The sequence below is a fragment of the Thunnus albacares genome, chromosome 8 (assembly GCF_914725855.1).
Source record: "Thunnus albacares chromosome 8, fThuAlb1.1, whole genome shotgun sequence".
In the NCBI taxonomy this organism is placed as follows: domain Eukaryota; kingdom Metazoa; phylum Chordata; class Actinopteri; order Scombriformes; family Scombridae; genus Thunnus; species Thunnus albacares.
Window position 1 is genome coordinate 26,169,452 of NC_058113.1, and position 26,042 is coordinate 26,195,493.

General features: G+C 36.8%; 1 protein-coding gene and 1 long non-coding RNA gene across 2 annotated transcripts in view; one reads left to right on the plus strand and one right to left on the minus strand.

Annotated features, from left to right (window-relative positions):
- Positions 1 to 26,042, minus strand: part of LOC122987728 — a 60,980-nt gene that overhangs the window by 14,551 nt on the left and 20,387 nt on the right. The window contains exons 14-21 of the mRNA XM_044359747.1: positions 5,682 to 5,958; positions 5,289 to 5,332; positions 4,471 to 4,756; positions 3,733 to 3,780; positions 3,322 to 3,365; positions 2,670 to 2,958; positions 2,253 to 2,296; positions 1,432 to 1,717 (exon numbers count right to left, since the gene is read on the minus strand). Of these exons, the coding sequence (XP_044215682.1) occupies positions 1,432 to 1,717; positions 2,253 to 2,296; positions 2,670 to 2,958; positions 3,322 to 3,365; positions 3,733 to 3,780; positions 4,471 to 4,756; positions 5,289 to 5,332; positions 5,682 to 5,958 (1,318 nt within the window). The remainder of the gene's footprint in view (positions 1 to 1,431; positions 1,718 to 2,252; positions 2,297 to 2,669; positions 2,959 to 3,321; positions 3,366 to 3,732; positions 3,781 to 4,470; positions 4,757 to 5,288; positions 5,333 to 5,681; positions 5,959 to 26,042) is intronic.
- On the plus strand, positions 340 to 16,608 carry LOC122987729. The gene is made up of 3 exons (XR_006404576.1): positions 340 to 640; positions 8,095 to 8,100; positions 16,599 to 16,608. It is a non-coding gene; the product is annotated as an uncharacterized LOC122987729 (long non-coding RNA).

Here is a 26,042-nt window from a genome sequence, read left to right on the forward strand (position 1 = left end):
ATAAGACTGGTAATAATGAGCTCTAACATTTCCCTCTGAAGTGATCTTTGTCTTATTATTTTGTATGTACAAGTAAATTGAATTAGTTCAATTAACCACTTCAAAAATGAAATGAAGTACCAGAGAAGTCAGACCCTACCTCGCCCTAGAGGATGCCAAGAAACTGATTCATGCCTTTGTACTCTGACACTTAGATTATTGCAACGCATGTTATACTGGTTTGCCAAAAAATAAACAACAACTTGTCCAAAACTCAGCAGCAAGAATTCTAACCAAAACCAGTAAAAGAGGTCACATTATTCCTGTTTTAGCACCTTTGCACTGGCTCCCAGTAAAGCCCACTGAGATAGTCTGCGTGCATACTAACTTCCACACTAGGTGCTCAATCCCTTACACTCAGCACTTAGTCCTCTTCCCCCCTTTATATTCAAAGTATTTGTGTGGTGTTGTTCCCTCCTTTTCCTTTATTATTTTGGTATATTTCGTCATGAAATAAAGGGACAGGTTGACACATGCACTGTACTGCACTGAAAAGCCCACTGAGATAGTCTGTGTGCATACTAACTTCCACACCAGGTGCTCAAGCTGTATAGACTGATAATTACACCTTGAGGTGGACGGGCAGTCCACGCCTTTAAGAGTTTACCAACTTTTATGTAAACAGTGTCACGGCTCTTGTCAATCAGATGTAATTGTCTTTTAAATCCAGAGGATAGATTTTAAAATTCTTTTACTTGTTTTTAAAGCTCTGAATGGGCTAGCACCTTCCTACCTGTCAGATTGCCTATTGGAGTATGTTCCAAATCATTTCCTCAGATCGCATGATGCCGGTCTGCTGAGGGTGCCACTGACGAACAACAAGAGGTATGGTGATACTGCCTTCAGTAGTGATGCACCGAGGATTTGGAATAAGCTCCCTCCTCATATTAGACAAGCAACCTCAATTGACAGCTGTAAGAAGCAGCTCAAAACCTACTTCTATGACCTTGCTTTTAATTGATTTTGTTTTACATCTATGATTTTATATTTTTTATGTATCCCCCATTTTTAATGTATGATTATGTGTGTGTGCATATGTATGATTATGTGTGTGTGTATATATACATACATACATACATTTTTTTTTCTTTTGTAAAGCACTTTGAGCTGCATTTTATGTCATAAAAGGTGCTCTATAAATAAAGTTTATTATTATTATTATTATTATTATTATTATTATTATTATTATTATTATTATTATTACCAACTACCTTTGTGAAGCTCATATTGTTTTTGTTGAGATTGTGTCAGGGAGGTGTTGATTCAAATCTATATTTCTGCTGTCATGGTGGCCTATATGTTGTTGCTCCATTGCTTTATCTAATATTTTGTACTCCTGCAGATTTATTATCATAAATTAATGTGACATGACAGTTGTCTTATTTATCTCACCTTTGGGTCCTGAGCTGGTCTCTGACAGCCTCTGCACCAGATCAGTCCTCTTCATTTCCATGAAAACCTCCCTGATCACCTCCACAGACTGTTGGCCACATCTCTCCATCATCAGATCCACTACTTTTGTCCTGTCTGCTGGCTCCAGGTGGATCAATGGGATGCATGGAAGGTCCTTCTTGAAGTGAGTTAACTGCAGGAGCCACTTAAGTGTCTTTAGCTCCTGATCACTCAAATCATTCAGTGTTTCTAAAAGCAGCTCTCTCACAGCCCCCATTGTTGCTACCTGGAAAATTCAAAGAGTATGTTCAAAGAGAAAATATGTTATTTCTCCACTGGGAATATTAAAGATTTATCTCTTTGCATCTACAGTATCAATGTCATTATTTTAGACATTTGGATGTTTTAAGAAATGTTTTTTCTGCAAGATCACCTGAACTACTGATACATCTGGTAATTATGATTTGTCTTACTTTATATTCTTTAAGATCTGTAAACTTGTTTATGTTTTTTTATTTTAATTCCAGGCTGTAACTCTGGCAAACACACCGTGCTGTCAAAAACTGAAATGAGCCACCTGATCTTAACATCACATGTTCTTGATGAACTGTAAAACAGGTGGCAGCACAAGTCAGGAACTGTTTTCTCAGTTTGATCTTCTGCATTTTGTTTAATACTTTGAAAAAGTCTCACAATTATGTGAACAACTGAGTTTAGTTTCATTAATCACCACTAATGTGATGATAGATATGATTTTAAACTTGCATGTTATTGAATTAAAACTGTACTGCATGAGGTCAGGTTGATATGACGTTACTCACTTTGTGGATCAGTGCAGACAAGTGTTCATCCACAGAGTGTTTTTCTGAGGAGGAAGAAAAGAAATAAAAGTAAGTGATCAACATCAGGCTATATTGTTCTTTATAAAATTACAATACAAAGGGTTCAACACAAAATAAAACTGAAGCCTCCTCAACAGTTAAAAAATATACATATAATATATATGATACATATAATTCATCACTGATATTCTCTCCCTGTCTCACAATATCTTTTCATATTTCACATTAGCAATCAAATATATTTTGTACACCAGCTGATACTGTCTTCTTTTCTCTACATTATAAATCATAATGTTTCAAATAAAGAATAGCCTATATCATAGCTTATAAACTCATGAGACACATGTTTTGTTCCAGTTTTATGATTTGAATATGTTTTTGTCTTTATTGTCTTACTTTTGGGTCCTGAGCTGCTGTCTGACAGCCTCTTCACCAGATCTCTCCTGTTCATCTGAAATAAAATGTCCTTGGTCTTCTTCACAAACTGTTGGCCGAAGGTCTGAACCATAATAAACACTGTGTCCTGCATGTCTGCCTTCATGGGCTTCATCCATGGGATCTCTAAGCAGGGTTTGTAGTGGTAACTTTGACTCCAGATGACTTTCTTGAAGTCCTCGAGCTCCCCGTCGCTTAAACCAGCCAGTGTTTCCAAAAGCAGCTCTATAACAGACGTCATTGTTTCTACCTGGTAAATACAAAGAAAATGTTCAATGGCCAAATGTACAATCTCTCAGCTGGGATGATTACAGATTTTTCTGTTTATGTCTCATCAATGTGTGTGTTTTTATAAATGTGGATATATACAGTTTACATTTCACCAGTGGTAGAGGTGACACTGATTTTTAACATTATTAGTTAACAACATTCTTGCTTCAGTCCTTATGTGTACATGATGCAACCTAAATGTAGCTTCAGTTCTGAGAGAACCAGCTGGTGAAAATCAGGAATTTGATTTGTATCATCATTTATAATGTTGAACATGTTTTTTTCCTGCATCTGTTGAATGAAAGCTGTATCTGTAAAGTCAGACAGATGTGACATTACTCACTTTCTGGATCAGTGCAGGCCACTGTTCATCCACAGAGTGTTTCTCTGAAGAGAAGGAAATAAAACAAGACTCATGAATGCCTGGTTTACCATCAGGTGATATAATCAGACACTATCAGACTATCTTGTTTTAAAATAATTCTAATATTAAGGATTAATTGCAGAAGGAAAAGAAAATCTGCTCAACAGTAACATCCTAAAAATCAGTTTCCAGTTTCACCTGATGAACACTTATCAACATGACGTCACATTTGTTATTAAACTCAGTGTTAAAGCATCACATAATGAAATGTAGATTAAAATAACTACAGAGCTTTGAGGAAAGGATTCAAATCTGTCATCTTTACTCCTAGTTAAAGGAATAATATTTGTAATTTTGTTATTAGTGTTTCAAATGTCTTATGATACCCACCTCCCTCTGTGGTTTTTACACCAAACGCTTCAACTGATGATCCTGCAGCTGAAACACATTTAATGAACATTGTAATTACATAATAAAAACACTGTGTGTAACCTTTATGTGTACTTGTCCTCAGTATAATACTCTTCACACTTCATGGCTGAGACCAATGTGGTTTCAGAAAACACTCAGTCAGGGTGTTAAAATAAAATACACAGACACTGCACACGTCACATGACACAGATGGATTACAGGTGTGTGGATGGAAGACAGGAGGAGGCCTTGGTTACAGAAATCACAGAGGGGATGAATGAGAATGAGTGTCCATAGTGGAGCGAAATTTAAGTCAAATTGTAGCTATACAAAAATACAACACAACATATTCAAGTGAAATGATGTAGACAACATTAGCCAAGTTCCTATCTGACCAAATACAACACAAGACTGGTAATAATGAGCTCTAACATTTCCCTCTGAAGTGATCTTTGTCTTATTATTTTGTATGTACAAGTAAATTGAATTAGCTCAATTAACCACTTCAAATATGAAATGAAGTACCAACTAACTTTGTGAAACTTTTGTTGTTTTTGTTGAGATTGTGTCAGGGAGGTCTTGAGTCAAATCTATATTTTTGCTGTCATGGTGGCCTATATGGTGTTGCTCCATTGCTTTATCTAATATTTTGTACTCCTGCAGATTTATTAATTATCATAAATTAATGTGACATGACAGTTGTCTTATTTATCTCACCTTTGGGTCCTGAGCTGGTCTCTGACAGCCTCTGCACCAGATCAGTCCTCTTCATTTCCATGAAAACCTCCCTGATCACCTCCAAAGACTGTTGGCCACATCTCTCCACCATCAGATCCACTACTTCTGTCCTGTCTGCCGGGCCCAGTTTGATCCATGGAATGCATGGAAGGCCCTTCTTGAAGTAAGTTAACTGCAGGAGCCACTTAAGTGTCTTTAGCTCCTGATCACTCAAATCATTCAGTGTTTCTAAAAGCAGCTCTCTCACAGCCGTCTTTGTTGCTACCTGGAAAATTCAAAGAGTATTTTCAAAGAGAAAATATGTTATTTCTCCACTGGGAATATTAAAGATTTATCTCTTCACATCTACAGTATCAATGTCATTATTTTAGACATTTGGATGTTTTAAGAAATGTTTTTTTTCTGCAAAATCACCTGAACTACTGATACATCTGGTAATTATGATTTGTCTTGTTTTATATTATTTAATATCTGTAAACTTGTTATGTTTCTTTATTTTAATTCCAGGCTGTAACTCTGGCAAACACACTGTGCTGTCAAAAACTGAAATGAGCCACCTGATCTTAACATCACATGTTCTTGATGAACTGTAACGAAGGTGGCAGCACAAGACAGGAACTGTTTTCTCAGTTTCATCTTCTGCATTTGGTTTAATGGTTTGAAAAAGTTTAGTGGTTATGGTTTAGAGTTTAGTTTCATTAATCACCACTAATGTGATGATAAATATGGTTTTAAACTTGCATGTTATTGAATTAAAGCTGTACTGCATGAGGACAGGTTGATGTGACATTACTCACTTTGTGGATCAGTGCAGACAAGTGTTCATCCACAGAGTATTTTTCTGAGGAGGAAGAAAAGAAATAAAAGTAAGTGATCAACATCAGGCTATATTGTTCTTTAAAATATTACAATACAAAGGGTTCAACACAAAATAAAACTGAAGCTTCCTCAACAGTAAAAAATATACATATAATTCATCACTAATATTTTCTCCCTGTCCCACAATATCTTTACATATTTCACATTAGTAATAAAATATATTTTATACACCAGCTGATATTGTCTAATTTTTTCTACATTATGACTCATAATATTTCAAATAAAGAAGAACAGCTTATAACATAGCTTATAAAACACATGTTTTGAGCCAGTTTTATGATTTGAATATGTTTTTGTCTTTATTGTCTTACTTTTGGGTCCTGAGCTGCTGTCTGACAGCCTCTTCACTAGATCTCTCTTGATCATCTTATTTAAAATGTCCTTGGTCTTCTTCACAGACTGTTGGCTGAAGGTCTGCACCACAAAAAACACTGTGTCCTGCATGTCTGTCATCATGAGCATCTCTAAGTAGGATTTGTAGGGGTAACTTTGACTCTGGAGTAATTTCTTGAAGTCCTTGAGCTCCCTGTTACTCAAATCAGCCAGTGTTTCCAAAAGCAGCTCTATAACAGACGTCATTGTTTCCACCTGGTAAATACAAAGAAAATGTTCATTGGGTAAATGTGCAATCTCTTTATTTTATTGATACAGATTCATTGATGAGTTTGTTTTAGAAATGCGGATGTGGTGAGATTACATCACCAATGTTACACAAGCTAATAATGGAATTAATAATATTTGCCAAATTGATCACATACTGTATATCTGTTTTTACAAACTACTTGTATGTGTTTACATTTCTTTAGTAACATCAACAACTTTTGTCTCTTTTACAATTATTTTATCTGTACAAACAGGATCATGACTTTATTTTACTGCCTGGCTGTAACTCTTTCAAAGACTGTGATCCCAAAACTGTGATGAGCTTCTTGATTTTACAACAGAGAAGCTGTGAGAACATGGCTGGTTGCATCTTTTCCTCTAATATAAAAAAGCAATGTTTGTCATATATTATACCTTCTCTCAAAGTTATAAAAACAAATCCAGAAAAGCTATATTGCCCTTGTGGTTGATGATATAACACAAATTCTTAACATTATTGGTGAATAACATTCTTGCTTAAAACCTCATGTGAACACATCAAAGCCTGAAAATAGTTTCAGTTCTGTGAGAGAACTATGTATTTAAGGGAAAATTTGTTTGTATCATCAATTATAATGTTCAAGATGAAGATGATTGTCAATCTTCATCTACTGAGTAAAAGCTGTACTGTGTAAAGTCAGACTGATGTGACATTACTCACTCTCTGAATCAGTGTAGGACGATGTTCCAAGTGTTTCTCTGAGGAGGACATAAATATCAAAAGACTTATTAGAAATGTATTTAACATCAGTTATAATACAAAGGGTTTCATTCCACTAACCCTCCTTAACAATGAAATAATAATAATAATGTGCAGAGCTACTTGAAGATTTTCCAACAATGTTGAATAGTTTTGGATATATTTGTCATTGTACTGTTTATGCCCAAACTTACAAAATATTGTACCCCAGCTAATGTACTTTATCTTAACATAATAAACTATAAAACTTATGAGACACATGTGACTGCACTGTGTGCCAGTTTAATGTTTTTCATATGTTTTTATCTGCTTTGTCTTACCTTTAGTTCTTGAGCTGATATCTGACAACCTCTGCACCAGATCAATCCTGTTCATCTCCTTTAAAACCTTTTTGGTCACCTCCACACACTCTAGGCTGTTCATCTCCACCATCAGCTCCACAATTTCCTGCATGTCTGCCACATCCAGTCGGCTCCTTGAGATGAGCGGGAAATCTTTCTCCAATTCAATGAGCGACTTGAATTTCTCAAACTCCTCAGAGCTCAAATCATTCAATATTTCAATAAGCAGCTTCTTATCCATCATTGAACCTACCTGGAAAATGAAAAAGGTAAATCATACAGTATTAAGCAGGACAGGATGTGAAGTGTTTGTTTGCTCTACTACCATGAATACCATGACTGACGATTTAGACAGCGCTCTCCACCACCAACACTGAAACACCAAATAATGGAAAATCATTTGGACGAATGGTCTTCATCCCTCCAGTAGAGTTTCATAGAAGTCATGTAATAATGTTTTATATGATGGATGGATGTAGATTTTCATTTCTTTGCAATGACATGAATGTAAATACAGGATGAGCAGGGAGTTCCCCTACTTCAATTTTTCTGTTATTGGTTAAAGGAACAGAGTAACACTGTGACTCTAATTAATCTACCTTTAATTTCTCTGCCACTGATCTATAATGTTGTTGTTCCAAACACTTGTAGTTTCTCCACAGCATAGCTAAAAACAGTATTTCCATGTTACACTATCACTGTCTCATAGCTCCACCAGAAGAAACATACTTAGTGATTTATTTGCACAGCAATGATTGTTCGGAAAATACTGATTATATGGATGAACAGTAGATAAATGAGTTCTGTAGCAGGAGTGGTTTGATAAGTTTCTGTGGTTGTTTTGATGTTTTCTTGCAGTGATTCTGGATCAATATTGGAATCCACTGTAACTTCTGTGAATCTGAGTACAGCTGCTGTCATCTACAAAAGGAGCAAACTATAAACTTTTCAAAGCCAAATTTTAGGCCCACAGGGGGCGAGTAAATATTGATTTTCAGTGGGGTATTCCTGTGAGGATTTCAGAAACATTTCAAAAGCAAGAAAAGTGTAATCAAATGATATATTGGGCTTATATTCAAAGTATTTTATGCACTATATACTGTACATTATATTCACTTAATTAGATTCTCAATTGTATTCACCAATTGAGTCTCAAAAATGAAACAGTGATTATCTGAAAGCACAAACTACGCTATCCACACTTACATTATACTGCTTTAGATGACTAAGGATTTACTCACTTGCACTGTATCCATGACTTTCACATCCATCACAGGCTCGCTCTCCGTTCTCTTGAGGTCATCAATAAGATGTGGCTCGTTTCTCTCCAGAATTTTGTAGAAGATCTGTTTTCCTCTCACTCCACTGGATTCCAAGGGCCCACTGAGAAGTGCCCTCATAGTCTCCTGAGAGTCATGATTAGCCCTGATTTTATCATAATTTACTTGATTAATAACATCACGTTCGAGGAGTTCTTCCAAAATTGGTGCAACGTTGGTCACTCTCCGGATTAGCTCGAGTCGATGTTTATCCACAAAAGGCTCTGAGAAGAGAAAGAAACATGATACAAAGTTGGCAGATTAAAAATATTTTGAGGCTATAATCAACGTATATCAGAACATGTTTCATATGAAGTGTAGCAAACTAAAATGCATACAATGTTAATTTGAAACAATGGATTTCAAAAACCCTTGATCAAGATGACCTGTTCAAAATATCCTTCCAAGCTTCAATTATTCATTGTCAGTTTCTGGTTTTACGTTTAGCTTGTTGTAGACAATCTGAACTCAGTGAGTAACATTTAGTGAGATCACTGCGTACATAATAACTGTGCACTTACCTTCCTCCATCTTATTTTGATCAGTTGCTGCTGCTGAGGGTCATGAAGCTGGAAAACATTTTAAGAAAAATAAATATTGCAGAACAATATATTGTTCTTACCCATTATGCATACGTCTGTTGTCCAGTATACATTTAAATGGTAAAAAAAAAAAATCTTTCATGATCACAGCACCAAGAAGGTAAAATAAATTTACAGGTTTACTCTACATAGTTACTCAGTTATTCATACTCTCAATCTCCAAATGTTCAGCTTAATAAAAAACAATACCTGAAAGTATTTCCACAAAGGAATACATCGACAGGATCATGACTTAATTTTATTGTCTGGCCGTAACTCTTTCAAGGACTGTGATCCCAAAACTGTGATGAGCCTCTTGATTTTACAACAGAGAGGCTGTGAGAACATGGCTGGTTGCATCTTTTCCTCTAATATAAAATAGCAAGAAAAACATTCATTTCTCTTGTATATTTATCATAGCTATATTATACTGCCAAAGTTATAAAAACAAATCAATAAAAACTATGTTTCCCTTGTGGTAGATGATATAACACAAATACTCAAAATTATTAGTGAATAACATTCTTGCTTAAGACCTCATGTGAACACATCAAAGCCTGAAAATAGCTTCAGTTCTGCCAGAGAACTATGTATGTGAGGGAAAAATTGTTTGTGTCATCAATTAAAGACACACAACAAACTTATATCACCCCCTCTAGCAGAAACACCCGGTTAAGTATGAGGAGAGACAAAAATCCCTCCTGGAGTATTTTGTCATATCATCAAGAATATCATTATCGAAGAAATACCCTCGACACACACACACACACACAAACAGTCATGTTGATTTACAGTGGTGCTTGAAAGTTTTTGAGTCCTTTAAAATTTGCTCTATTTCTGCATAAATATGAACTAAAATGTTCATGCAAGTCTAGAAAAACTAGATAAAGAAACATCAGTTAAACAAGTGAGACAAAAACCTTTCACCTTGTTTATTTATTTATTGTGTAAAATGATCCAATGTTGCATAATTGTGAACCTCTAGGATTATCAATTCATTTGAAGGGGAAATTAGAGTCAGGTGTTTCAGTCAATGGGATGAAATTCAGGTGTGCGTCTGGGAGGCCCTGCTTTATTTAAAGAAGTGAAATCTGGGTCTTCACTATCAAAGTCTGAGCTTCACAACAGGTTTGTGGAAGTGTGTCACTGCTCAAACAAAGGAGATTTCTGAGGACCTTAGAAGGAGAGTTGTTGATGCTCACTGGGCTGGAAAGAGTTAAAAAAAAAAAACACTAACTAAAGAGTTTGGACTCCACCAGTCGACTGTCAGGCAGATCGTGTACAAACGGAGGACATTCAATACCATTGTTACTAGGGGTGTAAAGATTCTGATTCCACATCGAAAATCAATCGAAACAAGCTTTTGAGTTGGACTCTCGGAATCAAAAGCAGGATCAGTGATTCTCCCAGTAGTTTTATTTCTCTCCACCCGCCTGCTTGTGTGTGTCCAAAGAAAAAAAGAACATTTCAAATCCTCCTGCTTCCCTGAGGTCACCGGTGTGCTCTTCATGTGAATTATGTAAACAACAAATGCCTGACAGAAAAACTACAGTTTGTACGCTATGCTACACACTTCAGTTATGTTTATATATAATACACTGACAGATTCAAACTTCCCAGTTGAATAACTCATGTGCAAAACATTGTTAAAACACAAATGACGCCTCTTTCCTACTATAGTAAGGTAGAGTTGAAAAAGTTGAACTTTTTGGCTTGAATGAGAAGCGTTCCATTTGTTGACAAACAAACACAGCATTCCAGCAAAAGAGCCATGTCCCATATGTGAAACATGGTGGTGACAGTATCATGGTTTGGGCTGCTTTGCTGCCTCTGGACCAGGACAGCTTGCAATCATTGATGGAACTATGAATTCTGAGTTGTACCAACAAATTCTACAGGAAAATGTCAAGATATCTGCCCGTGAAATGAAGCTCAACAGAAAGTGGGTCATGCAGCAAGACAACAAACCTAAACACATAAGTTGTTCTACCAAAGACTGATTAAATAGAAGAAAGTTAATGCTTTGGAATGACCAAGTCAAAGTCCTGACCTTAATCCAATAGAAATGCTGTGGAAGGACCTGCACTTCATGCAAGGAAGCCCACTAACATCCCTGAGTTGAGACTGTTGGGTAAGGAGGAATAGGCTGAAATTCCTCCAAGCCAATGTGCAGGGCTGATAAACAGTTACCAGAAACGTTTAACTGAAGTTATTGCTGCAAAAGGGGGTCATACTGGTTACTGAAAGCAAGGATTCACATATTTTGCCTCACACAAATATGTAAGATTGGACAATTTTCCTCAATAAATGAATTGATAATTTTAATGGTTTTTCTCATTTGTTTTATTTGGCTCACTTTATCTAGTTTTATGACTTATGTGAACAATTGATCAGGTTTTAGGTCATATTTATGCAGAAACAGAAAATTCTAACACAAACTTTCAAGCACCATTGTACATTCATTTCCTGTAGATTACTCTAACCTCAACCACTACTTGCTCGACCCTAACCCAAACCTTAACCTAAACCTTACCTTCATTTTAAACTACTCTTCACCCTAAAGTAAATGATTTACATTATGGAGACTTGCTTTTTGTCCTCAAAAGGGAGGTGAGTCCCCACATGTGACTGTTTAAACAGATTTATGTCTCTCTCTCTCGTTTAACGTTAAATTGTCTATGCTGTTGTTTTCCTGTTTCATCGTTAACTGTCGAGTCAAAGCACTTTGGAAACTTTAACAAACTGTTTAACACTAACGTAAACTAAGTGTTAACTAATGTTTTATTGTAGTATTGCGCTGTTGTAACAATTTACACACACGAATACATCTCTACAGAAGAAGCAGGACGATGAAAGTGAAAGTTAAAAAGAAGAATAAAATACAGTTTGAAAGACAGTTTTACCGTTTTAACTGCAGTTTGTCGCTCCAGCCGTTAAGATGTAAAATCCGCCCAGTTTTTTCTCCGAATTAATTGAGGTAAATCTTTCATTGTTGTGTCAATAAACGAGCTTTACTGTGATTCAGGAGCTGCTGTCTGTATCCGGTATTAACTACTTCCTAGTTCCTCAAGTATTCCTGCTGACTGTGGTAGTAAATGTCACCGGGCGTCTCTCTCTCTCTTCCGTCAGTGAGTGTTTCAGTAACACCTGTTGTGCTGTGAAAATCAGCCCTAATCGCGAGAACACGCCTATTTGAAGATAATCGCTTTAAAACGACAAGCAAACGTACAGATAATACCCACAAGAACTTTTAATCATTTATAAACTGAGTAAATATCATAAAGAACAAAATGACTTCAGATATAATTTGAGAGTGAATAGAATAGACTACATTTATATTTATATTTTGTATATTTATTAGATTTATTTTCTGTCTCTACAGTTCTATATTTTATGAATTGTCTACATAGGTCTTTTGTTTGTTTGTTTTGTTTTGGGAGGGGGGGTTGGGGGTTTCCAAGCATTTTGTATCCTTTATGATCCATGGTCTATCTGCATAATTTTGCTTTCTGATATTATTGTTTTATTTGACAGTTTTTTGTCATATAATGATCTAAATATTTTTAGAAATGTTTCATAGGCTTTGTCAGTGTCTTCTTCATCATATAGGCTACTCTGTGTTAATGATTCATGTCTTATGGATTCCTCCATACTCACCTGTATCTCAATTTACTGGCATCCTTATCCTTCCCATAATCACAGTCATAGATCACAAAAACTGGCAAATGGTCACTGATGTCATTAAGTAATTATTAGCCCGCTTACTGTGTTGTCTTCCATAATATTTGTAACTAGTTCATCGGATCATGTTCTCCCCGGGATGAAGATGCAGGACTCGGGCTGCCAGCGGCTGAAATGACCGACTGGTCTCACCCGGCCAGCGGCTCCTCACATCTCACCTCATCTGATTTACAAACAGGCGTTATTTGGATAAATTGACCACATATTGGAAGTCTCCATGGTTATTTTCTCGCCTGAAAAACATATTAAAACGTGCAGCAGGTGCACCGCAGTTCATGGTCTGGGGAGGAAGGCTGGTCTGTTGTGCTGGCTCTCTGCATGCGCTTATCTCGCGCGCACGAATTAATTAAATGGTGGGAACGAATTGTATCTCTTGAACGATGTAGTAAAACGTGTCCTCGACATATATATTTTTTTGCCCATGTCCCCTTAGGGACTCCGTAGTAATTAATCACCTGACAGCGCAGCTGTAATTTTACCTGAAAAAGTCACTCAAACATTAAATGCATGTGCCTAAAATCTGGCCAAAACGGTCACATTCTTGTTTGTTTCAGTCCGTCAAAGTACACTATAATATAATTTGTGTATTTCACTTAAAGTCACTCAGTAGTGAAGTTAAATATCTTCAACACCCAACAGCATAGTAGAATATCAGGCCAGGGATATCAGGGTTGTTTATTGAAAATGTATTCCTTTTCTGGAAAAATATTCACAATGATTTTTGTCCAAGTTTTAAACAAAAGATGAATAAATAAAATAAACGGTTCTGGCCCAAATTAGTAGCTATAGCACTTTTAAAAAAGTTTGCCTAAAAGCATTTCCTTCTGAGATATTCTTAACTCATCTCTTGAGATGTTGCTTTTGTCCATGGCGGCTGAGCACAGATAGTGTAGCGGCGTTGGATTTGTAATATTTCAGTTTTTGTATAATAGAAATGAAGTTTCTTAAATCGACGCTCTGTTTCCACTGAGAGATGTTTCTCTGTTGGTTTCCAGGTTCAAACTGACTAAGTTTTTCCTTTTATAATGGAAACATTCTTTATTACAACTTCAAGGCTGAATTATTAGTATTTCTATAACATCTGGGTGTGCAGTGGCAGGATGGCAGGGTGGATTCAAAGCCCCACATGGTTAGAGGAGTACACAGTCTACCTGAATGAAAGCCCTTGGTCTCCTCAAGGGGAAACAAGACACAGTGAAATTAATTCTCAAACAAACACTGATGCCACTCAAATAAAATTAAACTTCAACTTTATTTGAAATTTGTCACTGAATCTCAAAGAATAATCTGCTCAGATGTTGAAGTCACACACTACACAGTGAACATTTTAGCCTCCTCTCATCTGGCCACATACACACCCTCTGTGTGTTACAAGCTTTTTTAAAAAAAAAAAAAAAAACAAACAAACACCTGATGTCACGTAGACAGAGACACAGGTTGATTCTCCTCCTCCTCTCCTTCCTCACAATCACTCATCTCACATTCATAACATTTCAGAGAGAATCTGCAGCACTTGTTCTTCTTCCAAATGTAGACCAAAGAATAGTATGGTAGCACCTTCTTAAAGGACAAAAACCCCTGTAATGTTTTTAAATGTTTGGGATCTGAACACAATACAGGACACTCAAGTCACTCAAAATGTAAAAACCATAGACAGCAATCAGGATTTTTTGTTATACATTTTTTAAAAAATTGCTTACAATTACATTAAATTACATACAAACATTAAAAGATAATAATTCTGATTTCATTAATGGTGGCTCATTTATGTAAAACAATTAGTAAAAAAAAAACAGGTCTCTGCTATTTTTTGGATAAAAGAAAAACATTATATGTCTGGTGAGATTTTTTTTTTATTTACATGATTATCTGAGAAACATTTGCTGCATGTGTTTTTTTTAAACCTGGCTGGAAATCTCATCATGTTTTGTTTTACATTAAGTAATTAAATGATCCTCACCGATCAAGACAGCAATTAACCAAATACAAATTTAAGTTTAACAAGTAAACTGTGAAAAAACAAGTTGCTGAGAAACCCCACAGAGAAAGGACAGCTTTATAAAGTATGTATAAAAAAAAATTTCATTCAGGTAGACTGTGTATGTTTGGTCTAAAAACTTATTTCACCATAACATTTACTTATTGTTCTTGAGGTCTTTGATGAGAAATTTCTCATGTTCCTCAAGTAATTTGAGGAAGATATCTTTGCTCTCTCCACCAGCTTTCAGGGGACCACAGTAGAGCTCCCTCACCTTCGCCTGAGTGGTAGGCAGAACCCTGATTTTATCATAAATTTCTTGTTGGATGACATCACGGTCAAAGAGCTCATCCAAAATGGGATCCATGTTGCTCACTCTCTTGATCAGCTCAACTTTATGTTTATCCACAAAATGCTTGTCTGAGGAGAAAGGAAAAGAAAACACAGACTGATTAGATTTGGAGATAACATAAAACTATAGCCAATTTGATACATTTCTTTTGATGAAGGGTTTTATTACAAAATGATTTATAACAACTACTTTCAATATTTTAAGTGTAGATGGCTGACATTCATCAAATATTAAAAACAGATAATTCATGCCTTGAGTATTCTGGGACTTAATATTTTTTAACATTGATTTCTATGTTTCGTTTGAATGAGTATTTATTAAAGCATTTTAACTACATGCGGGTGCCAGGATGAGTACTTACTGTTGTTACTGTAGGTAATGGGGATTAAATATATCACACGATTTATACATCAGTGATATAAAGGAACAGTGACTGATCAAGTGTTCATTTCGATGTTTGAAAAAACAAATGTAACATTCAAATTTTTAAATTAAACTAAAACTGAAAGAAAAAAAAATGTAATTTTCATTTTACAGTAATGAGATGAAAAAATGTGATCAAATGTGATTTTGTAAAGCTATCATGTGTTAGGTGTTATGCTTATCTTTAAAAAGAATAGATTGATATTTTGGGAAAGATATTTATTTGCTTCCTTGCCAAAAGTGAGATGAGAAGATTGATACCACTTTTATATCTGTCCATTAAATATGAAGCTACAGCAAAACACAAACAAATGATGTCCTGACAATTACTGCTGATAGATTAGAAAATGCTCACATGTGTCTATGAGTTTACATGGTCAAAAAACCTATTTAGTTCTTTAATTCGGAAGACTTGTTGTGAGTTCTACATGCTATTACCAAATTTAAAGGAATAGTTTAATGGGAAACATGCTTTTTCACTTTCTTACCTTACTTAGATGAGTTGATTGATACCACTCTCATGTTTGCGCATTAAGAATAGAGCTACAGCAAGGAGACTGTCAGCTCAGCTTAGCATAAAGACTGGAAAGAGGATGAAGAAGCTATCCTAGCTTTGTCCAAAGTTTTAAAAGAATTTACAAGTCCCCCAATTTAACACACAGGAGCGTTTTCTAATCTATTGGCTGAACATCAGGCTCAGCAGTAAAGTGGCTAGAATAGTTGGCATGCTGAGTGTTTTTATCCTTCATTTCTTCAGTTTGAGAGACAAAACTCTGAACAGCACTATAGGGTACCTTCAGATACATATTTGTTCAAGTGAAATCAGCATTTTAATTTAAGAAAACTGAGCAATAAATCTCACTCCACAGTATTTTATTTTTTGTTTTAATATTTTACGCATAGAGTCCAGTCCAGTGTTCATCCACTGTGGGGAGTATAATGTGAAATTCAAAAACAACACCACTCATTTTCTACACTAGTTCATCTGTACTTTGTCATGTTAAAAAAACAGAAAACAACTCACTGCCACTGGAACCAGGTTTTGAGGATAGTCCAGGTGTCTCTTCAACTGCAAAAATAGGGAGACACAGTGTTAAATTATAGTAAAAAAATATATGATGGATTATCTCCATACTAACATTTCTACAGAGTGGTAAACTCCACAGACAGTCATTCAAATCATACAAATGTTACAGTGTTCATATGTTGTGAACTTATTAATGGCATCTATAACGCTTGATCAAAGTCACCAGTGCAGGAAAAAAAACGTTTGATTAATTGATTTTTCCATAGATAGCAGAGGAAACTTGTCCATAGTGAAACCGGAAAGCTCATAGTAAAACCACTCATTATGGATACCATTAATAAGTTTGAACAGTTTGAAATCTGTGTGATTTAAACAGCTGCCTGTGGAGATTTTGCTTCACTAAGCACAATAGTTGTTGTTGTTGTTGTTCTGCTTCTCTGTCCCCCCCCACTCCACCCTCTTCCCGCTCTCTAAACCCAACCGGTCAAAGCAGATGGCCGCCCACCTAGAGCCGGGTTCTACTTGAGGTTTCTTCCCATTAAAGGGGAGTTTTTCCTTACCGCTGTCACCAAGTGCTTGCTCACGGGGGAATTGTTGGGTCTCTCTCTCTGTAAATTAAAGAGAATAGTCTAGTATGGTCTCCTGCTCTGTGTGAAAAGTGCCCTGAGATGACTTTTTGTTGTGATTTGGCACTATATAAATAAAACTGAATTGAATTGAATTGAACTAGAGAAAAAAAAATAGACCAAATCAGGACTACTTGGCCCTTGGGAGGGTGGTCTGCTCGGCTGAGCAAACCATCAGAACCAACCTCCCTAACCTGCAGGACATGTACAACAGGCGAAGCAGATCCAAGGCCAAGAAAATTGTTAGGGAGCCCAGCCACCCCAACAACACACTGTCCTCTCTGCTGCCCTCAGGGAGGCTGATTAAGTATAATTACTTAATTAGTTACTTAAATATGCATAATCAACATTTTAATTGAAATCCACACACAGTATGGATGTTTCCATTAGGCATGACACTGTTTTTTTGGCCTATTATTGTTATTATGGTGATATAATGTATATTGCAATAACTTGTAACAAATCCATCTGCAAAAATGACAAAATGATTATACTTGCACCCTTCTAAATTTAGTGGGAGAAAGTATAAGTGTACTGTACTTAGGTACATTTTTAAGTACATGTATTTTACTTGAGTATTTCCATTTTATGACTATAAACATATCAGCAAAATGTATTCAAAGTATCAAAAGTAAAATTACTTGTTCCTCAGAAAAATTGTAAATAACATTATAAGATTGTTAATACTTATTTATCTATGTATAAACAATTTACTGTTGTAGCTGGTCCAGGTGGAGCTACTTTTAACTACGTTGTACATTTTGGTAGTTTAATCCCCCTCCAAAGGGTCATAAGATAAATCTGACTCTCGGTATACTTGCTTCATATATATTGTTTTTAGGCCACTTCATTCTCTCAAATAATCAGAACCAAACATAACAATGAGGAAATTTATTATAGATTTTAAAAAAGAAAATATGTTGAATGACCCTCATACAGTAAACAGTGCTCCATTGTTGCCACCTGGTAATTTCAAAGGATACAGTACATTCATAGGCAACACATATTTATTTGTAAAGCACCTTTCAACAACAAGACAATTCAAAGTGCTTTAAGACGTCAAAAAGATATTAAGACAAGATATCCAATAAAAAAACAAAGCATTATAAAAAGATAAAAGTATAAAAAGATAGAGTAAGAAATAAGATAAAATACAAGATAAAAATAAGAAGATGAAATGGAACAAAACATAAACAAAAGAATAAAAATGTACATAAAGATCATATACACTCACTTGCAACTTTATTAGATACATCTCGACATTTAGTGCAAACCAATAAAACAGCTCCATCATGGATTCTTCTTTTCAGCTGAAAAGTTTCTGTTTTGTTGACGCTGTCAGAAAGGTGATAATTCAACTTAATGTTTATTATTGTCATAGTGGGTAGTGTTGTTGTTCAGGACAAGTGAGGTGAAGATAACGTTACTCGAGTTGATGACAACACTCATTACATTTCTGTAAGTGTAATAAAAGCTTCATGAGTAAAAGCCAACAAGAGTAGTTTATTAATGTAATCCGCCCAAAAGATGGACAGATGTCGACCCCAAACATCTGAAATTCGGGCCAAAATATCTGCGTTTTTTTAAAGTTATCCAACATGAATCTGACAACAGTGGTGAGGATGCTAGAAGCTAGCATGACTTTGTAAAATATTTTTCTAAGTGGATCACTGGGAAATAAAATAAAATATGGGAAGATTTGTAAAATATGACTCCTTTAACTGTTAGTCTGATCAGGTCAAAATGTTCTGTAATAATGTAATTAATTGGATTAGCAGCAAAAATGGGAATCAACAGGCCACTTCTGTGTTTTGTTTGTTGTTTTCCCATAATTTACCTTTGGATCCTAAGCTGGTGTTTCACAACAGCTTCACCAGATCGTTCCTGTTTATTTTCTTGAAAAGCATCTTGGTGACCTCCACAGCTCGTTGGCTGTAGGTCTGCTCTATCAGATCCACCACATGTTTCCTGTCTGCCTTCTCCAGTTTGCTCCATGGGATGCACGGGAGGTCTGCTGGGATGAGGTTTCTTTTCTGCAAAAACCACTTGAAGTCTTCGAAATCTTCCTCTCTCAAACTCTGCAGCATTTTCAAAAGTTTCTCTCCAACTGTTGTGATTGTTGCTGCCTGGAGAATTAAAAACAAATAAACAAAGGGAGATGATTTGAACATAATTTCATTGATTAGAGCTGAACAGCTCCTCTGAATGCAGCATCACTTTGTCATCATCAAAGTCAGACTGATGTGACATTACTCACTTTCTGGACCAGTGCAGATAGTTCATCCACAGTGTGTTCCTCTGAGGAGAAACGGAATAAAACACTTTGCATCAGGCTTTCTTGATTCATTAAGATTTACAATACAAATGGTTTTATCAAAAAATGACCAACAAAGCAAACACAATCTTGAATCTCTCACCCTCTAATCATTGTGATAAAAAAGCTGGAGTCAGATTTCACATCAAAGTGCAGGGCAACTTTGCCTGGTTTAGACTCTTGGTTGTGTTCAAACTTGAGTAATCTTGAACTTTTTATTTTACATATCTGGTTTCAGTTGAGCTTTTGGGTTTTTCCTGAGCTTTTACATCACCTCTGAGTAATAGTCCTTCAAATATATCGTGTTGTAGCACCACATAGAAGTGAAATTCCACAACGTTTTGTAGGATCACTCAGAAAACTTTAGTTTAGATTTGTTTGCAATTGCACAATGTATGGAGTAATGTATGTTTATATCAATTAAGCCACATTTATAAGACTTTCGCAAACAAATTACATGAAGAGAGCATTGCAAATTTAAAAAAACAACAAATTAAAAGGTTTTTTTGTAGGTGAACAGGTTAAAAAACTGTCTAAATAATGTTTCTGTCAAGCAAAGTTTGGTTTTACACTGAGATGACCTGCAGTATGTCCCAGACATAGCTCCTTCTCAGGTACTTAATCATCATGTTTGTCAGCATGTGTTTGTATTTTATTTTATTTTTATTTAATCTTTATATAACCAGGTAGGTCCCACTGAAGTTATAAAAATCTTCATATACCACAGATGGTAGAATAAAAAGTTGCAGACAAAAAAATACAAACTCAGGCAACAGATAGAGCGATCCTAAAGTACACAGACAATTAACAGTGAAGTCAATAATGTCAACAATGCCACCAACCTTCAACATAAAGGTTGTTGGCATTGTTCAACAAGGCTTCCTTGAGGTTTTAATGCTGCCTAGGGAATTTTTGGTTCAACATTTTCAATCAATCAATCAATCAATCTTTATTTATATAGCGCCATATCACAACAGAAGTCATCTCAAGGCACTTTTCACATAGAGCAGGTCAAGACCGTACTCTTTAATTTACAGAGACCCAACAGTTCCCCCATGAGCAAGCACTTGGCGACAGCGGTAAGGAAAAACTCCCCTTTAACGGGTAGAAACCTCAAGCAGACCCCGGCTCTTGGTGGGCGGCCATCTGCTTTGACCGGTTGGGTTGAGAGAGAGAAAGAGAGAGGGGAAGGGGGAGGGGGGACAGCAGAAAAACAATGACAACAACAAACAACAACAAGCACAAGCATCAACAGACAGGGAAGGATGCCATCAGGACTGTGAAGAACCGCGAAGGTTCGGCCCGGGAGTCAGGTTTTCCTGTGAGATGAGAAAGCACAAAAAACTCCGGGGAAGAAGCAAAGTTAGTGACATGCATTGCTGTTACATGAATGCATACAGATGGAGAGGAGGAGGAGGAGAGAGGAGCTCAGTGCATCATGGGAAGTCCCCCAGTAGTCTAGGCCTATAGCAGCATAACTAAGGGCTGATCCAAGGCGAGCCTGGTCGGCCCTAACTATAAGCTTTATCAAAAAGGAAAGTTTTAAGCCTACTCTTAAACATAGAGAGGGTGTCTGCACCCCGGACTGAATCCGGTAGATGGTTCCAAAGAAGAGGAGCCTGATAGCTGAAGGCTCTGCCTCCCATTCTACTTTTAAAGACTGTAGGGACCACCAGTAAGCCTGCATACTGGGAGCGCAGTGTTCTAGTGGGGTAATACGGTATTATGAGCTCTTCAAGATATGATGGTGCCTGACCATTAAGGGCTTTGTAAGTTAGGAGAAGGATTTTAAATTCTATTCTAGATTTTACAGGAAGCCAATGTAGTGAAGCTAAAATGGGAGAAATATGATCTCTTTTTCTAGTTTTAGTCAATACACGTGCAGCTGCGTTCTGGACCAGCTGGAGAGTCTTTAGAGACTTGTTAGGGCAGCCTGATAATAAGGAATTGCAATAATCCAGCCTAGAAGTAACAAATGCGTGAACTAGTTTTTCTGCATCTTTTAGGGACAGGATGTGCCTGATTTTTGAGATATTACGTAAGTGAAAAAAGGCAGTCCTTGAAATTTGATTTATGTGGGAGTTAAAGGACATATCCTGATCAAAGATAACTCCCAGATTCCTTACGGTGGTGCTGGAGGCCAGGGTAATGCCATCCAGAGCAGCTTTGTCATTAGATAATGTGTTCCTAAGGTGTTTAGGGCCAAGCACAATAACTTCAGTTTTATCTGAATTTAGTAGTAGAAAATTGCAGGTCATCCAGGTCTTTATGTCGTTAAGGCATGTTTGGAGTTTAGTTAACTGATTGGGTTCATCTGGCTTCATTGATAAATATAATTGGGTATCGTCTGCGTAACAATGAAAATTTATGGAGTGTTTCCTAATAATGTTACCTAAAGGAAGCATATATAAGGTGAATAGAATTGGTCCAAGTACAGAACCTTGTGGAACTCCGTGTCTAACTTTTGCCTTCACGGAGGATTCATCATTAACATGTACAAACTGAAATCGGTCTGATAAATAAGACTTAAACCAGCTTAATGCAGTTCCTTTAATGCCAATTAAATGTTCCAGTCTCTGCAAAAGGATTTGATGGTCAATTGTGTCAAATGCAGCACTAAGATCTAACAGGACAAGTATAGAGACAAATCCTTTGTCTGATGCAGTTAGGAGGTCATTTGTGACTTTCACCAGTGCTGTTTCTGTGCTATGATGCGCTCTAAATCCTGACTGAAAATCCTCAAATAAACTATTGTTATGTAGAAAGTCACATAACTGATTGGAGACTGCTTTCTCAAGGATCTTGGATAGAAATGGAAGGTTAGATATAGGTCTATAATTGGCTAAAACACCTGAATCCAGAGTAGGCTTTTTAAGAAGAGGTTTAATTACAGCTACTTTAAAGGACTGTGGTACATAGCCTGTTACTAAAGACAGATTGATCATATCTAGTAGAGAAGTGCTCACTAAGGGTAAGGCTTCCTTAAGCAGCCTAGTTGGGATGGGATCTAAGAGACAGGTTGATGGTTTAGCTGAACAAATCATTGAAGTTAGTTCAGACAAGTCTACTGGAGAAAAACAGTCCAAATATATGTCTGGATTTACTGCCGTTACCAAGGTTCCTGTGTTTGGGGAGAGAACGGTGCCTGTTGAGGGCAGGAGATGGTTAATTTTGTCTCTAATAGTTATAATTTTATCATTAAAGAAGCTCATAAAGTCGTTACTACTGAGAGCTATAGGAATACATGGATCAGTAGAGTTATGACTCTTTGTCAGCCTGGCCAAAGTGCTGAAAAGGAACCTAGGGCAGTTTTTATTCTCTTCTATTAATGCTGAGTAATAGGCGGCTCTGGCATTACAGAGGGCCTTCCTATATGTTTTAAGACTATCTTGCCAGACTAAGCGAGAATCTTCTACTTTGGTGGAACGCCAAATCCTTTCCAATTTTCGCGATGTTTGCTTTAATTTGCGGGTTTGGGAGTTATACCATGGAGCTAACCTCTTACGTTTTATTATCTTCTTTTTTAAGGGGGCGATGGAGTCGAGTGTTTGTCTTAGTGAGCCTGCAGCACTATCAATAAGATTATCAATTTGGGAGGGACTAAAGTTAACATAAGAGTCCTCTGTAGTATTCAGACATGGCAGTGAATTCAGTATTGACGGAATTGCTTCCTTAAATTTATCTACAACACTATCAGATAGACATCTAGTGAGGACATTTTTATCTAATGGTGTGTAATCCAGTAATAGGAATTCAAAAGTTATTAAAAAATGATCTGATAAAATAGGATTTTGTGGAAAAATTATTAAATGTTCAATTTCAATCCCATAAGTTAGAACAAGGTCTAGGGTGTGGTTAAAACGGTGAGTGGGATTATTTACACACTGAGAGAAGCCAATTGAGTCTAATAATGAGAGAAATGCAGTGCTGAGACTGTCACTATCAACGTCCACATGAATATTAAAATCACCTACTATAATTACTTTATCTGTACTAAGGACTAAATACGACAAAAACTCTGAGAATTCAGATAGGAATTCAGAGTACGGGCCAGGAGGACGGTACACTATAACAAATAGAACTGGCTGTAAAGTTTTCCAGGTTGGCTGAGAGAGACTAAGAACAAGGCTTTCGAATGAATTATAATTAAATTTAGGTCTAGGGTTGATGATTAGGCTTGAGTTGAAAATGGCTGCAACTCCTCCTCCTCGGCCAGTGTCTCGAGGAATATGAGTATTAATATGACTGGGGGGAGTGGATTCATTAAGGCTGACATATTCTTCATGACACAGCCAGGTTTCAGTGAGACAAAATAAATCAATACGATGATCTGAAATTAAATCGTTTACTAAAACTGCTTTAGATGAAAGAGATCTAATGTTCAAGAGTCCACATTTAATTATCTTATTTTGTTGTACTATCCTCCTGACTACCAGTAGTTCAATTTTGTCCTCTGTGGAGGACATTCGCAAACCTGAATATCTCCCATCCACAACATACTACTGCTTTAACTCCTTTTGCTGTCTATAGAGGACAGATAGGGCTTTTCAATGATACCAAATGTGAAGGGGTGGGGCTTTGGGACCTTTCACTTCCACATCCAGGAAAATGGCGTCCGTCAGTGCAAGCACATTTTATGGGAAGAGGAAAGGTAAGTGAATAAAGCTTTTTATTGAGCAAATTTTGGCTTGAAATGTTGATGGCATTTTTTATATAAGTCTCTTAAGAACAGATTAAAACAGTTTCTGAATTAATTTAGTTGTATTTTAGCATATTATTGAAGAGTTTAAAAAATGTCCTCCGTAGTGGACGTTTATAGTTAATTACTTAATTTTGTCCTATTTTTTTATTTTTATCCTGATGGCAAAAGGGATGACAGGGACTGGAACCCTCATGACAAACAGGGTGCCAAAGGAGTGCAAGATCATAGGGGATAAACCCTTCAAAAAGAAAGGAAGAGGGGCATCAGAGATGGTAGTCAGAAGAAGCACTCCTGAACTTGCTGTCATAAAGTGGTTGGACAACAAGCCAGTTGCCATGGCATCCTCCGCCTATGGTATTGAACCTCAGGACACACGCAGAAGATGGTCCAAGAAGGACAAAAGGTTTGTCTAGGTGTCAAGGCCACTGGCAATTGCTGAGTACAACACCAACATGGGTGGTGTGGACTTGGTTGACCGAATGTTGAGTTTCTACAGGATGGCCTTTCGCACTCGGAAATGGACAGTGCGTGCAGTTTTTCACTTTTTTGACCTGGCAATCACCAACTCCTGGCTTCAGTATAAGAGTGACAGCCAGTTTCTGGGGAAGAAACCACTGAAGTTCCTTGACTTCAAACTGCTCCTTGGTGAAGACTTGATTACTCGGGCCCAAGCAGGCATCGCAAGTGATAGCGAAGATGACTACACTCCACCACGTCAAAAGTGGAAACCGCAGCCAAATGCAGCTTTCAGACACTATGGCGCCATCCATCTTCCAGAGATGGTGGACGAAACGCATGCATCAAGGTGTCGCAGATCCAGCTGCAAGAGCAAAACATACGTGATGTGCACAAAGTGCAAGGTATTCCTTTGTGTTTCCAAGAAGGGGAATTGCTTTTTGAAGTATCATACCAAATAAGGACTAACTGGTTGCCATCAAGGTTCAGTTTCACATACGGCGTTCCGATGTTCACTGTGGAAACATTATATCTTAAAAGCATAACAAAGCAAAACAAAAAAACAAAAGTGATGATGGACAGTTATGTGGATGTCAAACTCGTTCTTATGATGACTTTTTGAAATTTTCATTGGGACTAACTAGTTGCCATCAAGGTTCCGTTTCACATGTATGGCATTCTGATGTCCACTGTAGTGGACACATGATATCTTAAAAATAAAAACTTTTTTTTCAAAAAAAATGTTTTCAGCATTCTAATTACTTAACAAGGATTGGGGAATTTAAAAAAAAATGTAATCGGACAATATTTTTTTTCCTGGTAGTCAGGAGGCTATTGCAGTAGTGGTTTTAATTTTTACTAGATTTTCATGAATGGCTCTTCTTTTATATACTTTGGATTTAATTGATTTATGTGGTCGGGGGACAGACACAGTCTCTATGTGGTTTTGGGTGGGTAACTGCTCTAATGGAAGCGCAGAGAAGCGTGTAGGACTGCAGCTCTGCCTCCTGGTCTCAACTCTGGGTTGTCATGGTTTTGGTTTACTAATAAACTTGGCCATATTTCTGGATATCAGAGCAGCTCCATCCAAAGTGGGATGTATGCCGTCTCTCCTAATCAGACCAGGTCTTCCCCAGAAAGTCTGCCAATTATCTATGAAGCCCACATCGTTTGCTGGACACCACCTCGACAACCAGCGGTTGAATTGTGACATGCGGCTATACATGTCATCACTGGTCAGATTAGGCAGCGGTCCAGAGAAAATTACGGAGTCCGACATTGTTTTAGCAAATGTACACACCGACTCAACATTAATTTTGGTGACTTCTGATTGGCGTAATCGGGAGTCGTTGCCGCCGACATGGATGACGATCGTACCATATTTACGCTTATTCTTAGCCAGCAGTTTTAAATTTGACTCAATGTCGCCCGCTCTGGCCCCAGGAATACATTTAACTATAGCTGCTGGTG